The sequence below is a fragment of the Chiloscyllium plagiosum genome, chromosome 25 (genome assembly GCF_004010195.1).
Source record: "Chiloscyllium plagiosum isolate BGI_BamShark_2017 chromosome 25, ASM401019v2, whole genome shotgun sequence".
NCBI classification, from domain to species: domain Eukaryota; kingdom Metazoa; phylum Chordata; class Chondrichthyes; order Orectolobiformes; family Hemiscylliidae; genus Chiloscyllium; species Chiloscyllium plagiosum.
In genome coordinates, this window is record NC_057734.1 from 47,603,448 (window position 1) to 47,609,409 (window position 5,962).

A 5,962-nucleotide genomic window follows, 5' to 3' on the forward strand; every position below is an offset into this window, starting at 1 on the left:
GGATGGGTGCTTAAGCTAGGGCAGGGCAAATGCACAACATCGTGGGCCGAAGGGCCTGTTCTGTGCTGTATTGTTCTATGTTCTCGGTACAGGTGAGCAGTGCAGAGTCAGAATCATTGGTGACCTTTAAGCGGCAAATGGATAGGTACAGGGATGGGTGCTTAAGCTAGGGCAAATGTTAAGCACAACATCGTGGGCCGAAGGGCCTGTTCTGTGCTGTATTGTTCTATGTTCTCGGTACAGGTGAGCAGTTGCTATGGAACACTGGTTCTCACCACAGGTGTGCGGTTGCTATGTGACACTAGTTTCTCAGTACATGTGTGCAGTTACTGTGGAAGACTGGTTCTCAGTACAGGTGTGCAGTTGCTATGGAACACTGGTTCTCAGTACAGGTGTGCGGTTGCTATGGAACTCTGGTTCTCAGTACAGGTGTGCAGTTGCTATGTGGAACACTGGTTCTCAGTACAGGTGTGCGGTTACTATGCAACACTGGTTCTCAGTACAGATGTACAGTTACTATGAAACACTGGTTCTCAGTACAGCTGTGCGGTTACTATGGAACACTGGTTCTCAGTACAGGTGTGCGGTTATTATGTAACACTGGTTCTCAGTACAGGTGTACAGTTACTATGGAACACTGGTTCTCAGTACAGATGTGCGGTTACTATGGAACACTGGTTCTCAGTACAGGTGTGCGGTTATTATGCAACACTGGTTCTCAGTACAGATGTACAGTTACTATGAAACACTGGTTCTCAGTACAGCTGTGCGGTTACTATGGAACACTGGTTCTCAGTACAGGTGTGCGGTTATTATGTAACACTGGTTCTCAGTACAGGTGTACAGTTACTATGGAACACTGGTTCTCAGTACAGATGTGCGGTTACTATGGAACACGTTCTCAGTACAGCTGTGCGGTTACTATGGAACACTGGTTCTCAGTACAGGTGTGCGGTTACTATGCAACACTGGTTCTCAGTACAAGTGTACAGTTACTATGGAACACTGGTTCTCAGTATAGGTGTGCGGTTACTATGGAACACTGGTTCTCAGTATAGGTGTGCGGTTACTATGGAACACTGGTTCTCAGTACAGGTGTGCGATTACTATGCAACACTGGTTCTCAGTACAGGTGTACAGTTACTATGGGACACTGGTTCTCAGTACAGGTGTGCGGTTAGTATGGAACACTGGTCTCTCAGTACAGGTGTGCGGTTAGTATGGAACACTGGTCTCTCAGTACAGGTGTGCGGTTATTATGCAACGCTGGTTCTCAGTACAGGTGTGTGGTTACTATGGAACACTGGTTCTCAGTACAGGTGTGCGATTACTATGGAACACTGGTTCTCAGTATAGGTGTGTGGTTACTATGGAACACTGGTTCTCAGTACAGGTGTGCGGTTACTATGCAACACTGGTTCTCAGTACAGGTGTGCAGTTACTATGGGACACTGGTTCTCAGTACAGGTGTGTGGTTACTTTGGGACACTGGTTCTCAGTATAGGTGTGCGGTTACTATGGAACACTGGTTCTCAGTACAGATGTGTGGTTACTATGCAACGCTGGTTCTCAGTTCAGGTGTACAGTTACTATGGGACACTGGTTGTCAGTACAGGTGTGCGGTTACTATGGAACACTGGTTCTCAGTACAGGTGTGCGGTTACTACGGAACACTGGTTCTCCGTTCAGGTGTACAGTTACTATGGGACACTGGTTCTCAGTACAGGTATGCGGTTACTATGGAACACTGGTTCTCAGTACAGGTGTGCGGTTACTATGGAACACTGGTTTCTCAGTACAGGTGTGCGGTTACTATGGAACACTGGTTCTCAGTATAGGTGTGCGGTTACTATGGAACACTGGTTCTCAGTACTGGTGTGCGGTTACTATGGAACACTGGTTTCTCAGTACAGGTGTGCGGTTACTATGGAACACTGGTTTCTCAGTACAGGTGTGCGGTTACTATGGGACACTGGTCTCTCAGTACAGGTGTGCGGTTACTATGCAACACAGGTTCTCAGTACAGGTGTGCGGTTACGATGGGACACTGGTCTCTCAGTACAGGTGTGCGGTTAATATGCAACACTGGTTCTCAGTACAGGTGTGCAGTTACTATGGAACACTGGTTCTCGGTACAGGTTTGCAGTTGCTGTGGAGAATCAGTTCTTCTGTTCACACGTATAGTTGGTGTAGGACCCTGGTCTCTCCCTTCAGATCCTCCTACTCTGGTCCTTTTGTCTCCTCCTGAATATAATTAATGATATGCCAACCACATTTTTGCATTTGTGAAAATTGCAATGTTCCTTCCTGACTTGTAGAGGAGTGTGTGCCTCTTTTCAGTCTCCCAGTATTCAGTATTCTCTGTCTGCTTAGTACCAGGAGGTAACACTTGAGTGACCTGAACAAGAGAGAATCTCTTGATTCTAATTGCCCAGAGTGGATAGGAGCACAATCTGTATTGTTTCTATTGATGAAGGTTTATCTTGTAGCTTTAGGTATGAAGGGTGTACTAGCCTGGCTACTGAGTGAATTGGAGCCGAAAATGTTTAGCTTAGGTCCCATGAGATTGTGATGAACTTGGCCAGGGCAGGAAGGGACCATGACCCATACACCTGGTTATGAGCCCACGCTCCTACCTTTGGACAGTCTGTATTGGTGAGTCCTCAGTCGTGTGGATGCTGGGTGAGGCATGGCTGGAATGCCGTTATGCTCAGTTAAGCATGTTAGCAGCATGCAGCATCTTGCAATTGGGTACGATAGCTGGTGATGTCTATGAGACATAGACATTCCTGAATCAACACTCTGCAGGATCAGGAGAGCGTGGAGAAAACTGTTTGCTGGTGTCCGTCTTTGTGATTCTGTTTTACTGGGCATTTTTAGTGTCAGTGACCAGCCTGGTCCTGAGGGAGGGTCTGGTGTAACCTTTGTGCTGTTCCTCCACAGTGACCTGCAGCCCTTGAACTTTGCCTGCATTAAAGAGCCGTACCCCACTTTACCAGACCCGCCTACCTCAACACCAGGATGCACTGTTACTGACAGCACCTTCAGCTCCTCTGCACCCCTCGTCCCAAGCATTACTTACGTCGAAACCCAACTTCACTCGGAAGAAAAAGAGGTAAGTGAGACCGGTCTTCATCATCCATCCATGTTACTGCCAAAGGAGGTGCTGCCTGAGTGTGAGAGCTGGACCATTCAGGGTGAAAAGATAGAACTCTCCCTGTTCAAGCCCCCTCGCACTGACGCCTGGCTGGAGCTGGGGGTTAACTGAAATTTGGTAGATCGAAAGATTATTATAGAATGTGGAGAAAGATCGAGAAAAAGCTGTGAAATGCAGCCCTGAGCAAATTCCACCGTGTAATCAGATCATAGCTGATTAGTACCCCACCTCCTTTATCGATATCCATGGCATGGACTTCATGTTGTGGCTCAGTGGTTAGCACTGCTGCCTCATAGCTCTTGGGTTTGATTCCAGCCTTGGGCGACTGTGTGGCATTTCCTCCGGGTGCTCCTGTTTCCTCCCACATTCCAAAGATGTGCAGCTCAGGTGGATTGGCCATGCTAAATTGCCCAGAGTGTTCAGGGATGTGTAGGTTAGGCGCATTAGTCAGGGGTAAATGTAAAGAAATAGGATAGCGGAATGGGTCTGGGTGGGTTACCCTTTGCAGGGTCAGTGTGGACTTGTTGGGCCGAAGGGCCTGTTTCCACACTGTAGGGATTCTATGATGCCTCTTGATGGATTTGGTCTTTTTTAAATTCTTTCGTGAGATATGGCCATCGTTGGCTAGGGCAACATTGGCTGCCCATCCCTAACTGCCTTAGAATGAGCTCACTTTGCCGTTTCAGAGGGGCAGCTGAGAGTCCGCGATACTGCTGTGGGTCGCACACAAGCCAGATCCAGAAAAGATGGCAGTTTCCATCCCTGAAGGACATGGGTCTTCCCAACATTTGATGACAGTTTCATGGCCACCATCACTCAGATTAGTTTCCAATTCCAATTATTAATTGAATTCGATAGACTTGAGACCATGTCCTGAGTACGTTAGCCGAGAGCAATGGACCGCTAATCCAGTGATGTTGCCACTGCACCACAGTATTCCCAGTTAAAGGGAAAGGAGACAGGATTGGGATGAATGTTTTGGATTATACTCAGGTTGGGAAGCTAAAATTCAACACCATCTGGTTTGACTGAAAGGCCTTCATCTAAGATTGAATGTCAGTTAATTGTGTGAGATGAGTACATTCACCCTGACGTGGCCTTTATATATATATATATATATATATAGTTTTGATTGACCAGCACTGCTCAGCCTGTCGGGGCTGGGACCCCAAGTTGGATCAGGTTTTGGGGTCATGAGCTTTCTTGTAGCACCATGGAGGTCTGGTGGATCAGCAAGCTCTGCTCTCCTCCAACAGGACCCACCCCCTCTCGGCCCCTCCCACCTCCTCATACACTCTCAGTTCCCCCTGAGTGGTGGCAACAATTTCCAAGCCTGTGAATGGGGTCACTGTGGTGCGGGGAAAGGTTTTGTAATCTGTCTCCATGTGTGTGTGGATTCACCTACAGGGATCGGTGCTGCCACTGGTGCATGCCCTGTGTCATTTGTGCAAATGACACAGCAGCTAGGCAGCTCATGGGGACATACTGACCATCACCATTCCCAGGGACAGATTGGGACCCTCCAATCATACAGCCCCCTGCCTGTCGTATCTGCAGGGAGAGAGAGAGAGAGAGAGAGACTGTTTATGTGTGTGCACACACCTGTGCAAGAGAGCGACCCCCAGGCAGCATCATCTGCTTTAGCTGCCTGTAACTCCAGGATTATTGAACCAGAGTTTGAGAATTGGTGTTGTGACAAATCAGCTAGGGGGTGAACACCTTGACCCAGGAGGGCATCCTATCCCTCCGATGAGGAAGTAGTTCAGATTAGGTCAGTGGCAGGTAAGTGAGAGGTGGGTTGGCTGATGTAGGTCTGGATTAGGTTAGAAGGTGCTACACAAGAGTGGGGCAAGGCGCAATGTATTCACAGAAATTGGGAATCAGTTAGCAGGCAGTGATCAGAAGCAAGAATTGGTGCTTGAACCTGAGCCACTTAGAATCTGTATCAGTGTTTCAGATGAGGGGATTGATGTAACGTTGTTAGGTCTGGTGGTACAGTCAGGTGGGAAAAGAAGCCGTCAGGAGAATACAAAGGGATATTTCCTGGTTATTAGTCAAGAAAGTAACAAAAAGTCTCTGATGTGGAGACGTGGGGAGTGACCCACCTTGCTCAGCAGCATGGGAAAGTAGGGTACTATATGAAGATACCTATTAAAAGTTGATGCTGACAGGATTTTGGGTGGATTTCACATCAATCATAAAGATTGATGCAACAAGCAGTGGCAAAGGTAAATGAGATGTAGTCTGTGCAGCATGAAGATTGGGGCATGTGAGAACAAGGGGCTTGCTGCCATTTCAAAGGGCTGTGGTGAGAGTGGTGCGTCTGAGTCCTGTCACCTTCACAGCTCTGATGGATTGCAGTTGATGGTGGGAGGGTTACAGAAAGGCCGGTGGTTGGACCTGGTTATCAGTCCAGTGATGTGACCACTGCCACCATGTCCCCAAAGAGCTCAGTCAATGAGGACAGGTTGTGTTTTACCTTATAGACTCGGTGGTGATCAAGTTGATGGGCAGCATGCTGGCTCAGTGGTCAGCTGTGCTGCCTCTCCCCGTGTCTGCGTGGGTTTCCTCCCACAGTCCAAAGATGTGCAGGCCAGGTAAATTGGCCATGCTAAATTACCCCATAGTGTTCAGGGGTGTGTAGGTTAGGGTAAATTGGCCATGCTAAATTGCCCATAGTGTTCAGGGATGTGTAGGTTAGGGTGAATTGGTCATGTTAAATTACCCCATAGTGTTCAGGATGTGTAGGTTAGGGTGGATTGGCCATGCTAAATTACCCATAGTGTTCAGGGATGTGTAGGTTAG

General features: G+C 48.0%; 1 protein-coding gene across 5 annotated transcripts in view; it reads left to right on the top strand.

The window, feature by feature from the left end:
• wu:fi75a02 overlaps positions 1–5,962 on the top strand; it is an 80,598-nt gene that overhangs the window by 69,091 nt on the left and 5,545 nt on the right. For all 5 annotated transcript variants that reach the window (XM_043716103.1, XM_043716105.1, XM_043716106.1 and 2 more), the window contains one exon: positions 2,944–3,115. In XM_043716103.1, coding sequence (XP_043572038.1) covers positions 2,944–3,115 — 172 coding nt within the window. The remainder of the gene's footprint in view (positions 1–2,943; positions 3,116–5,962) is intronic.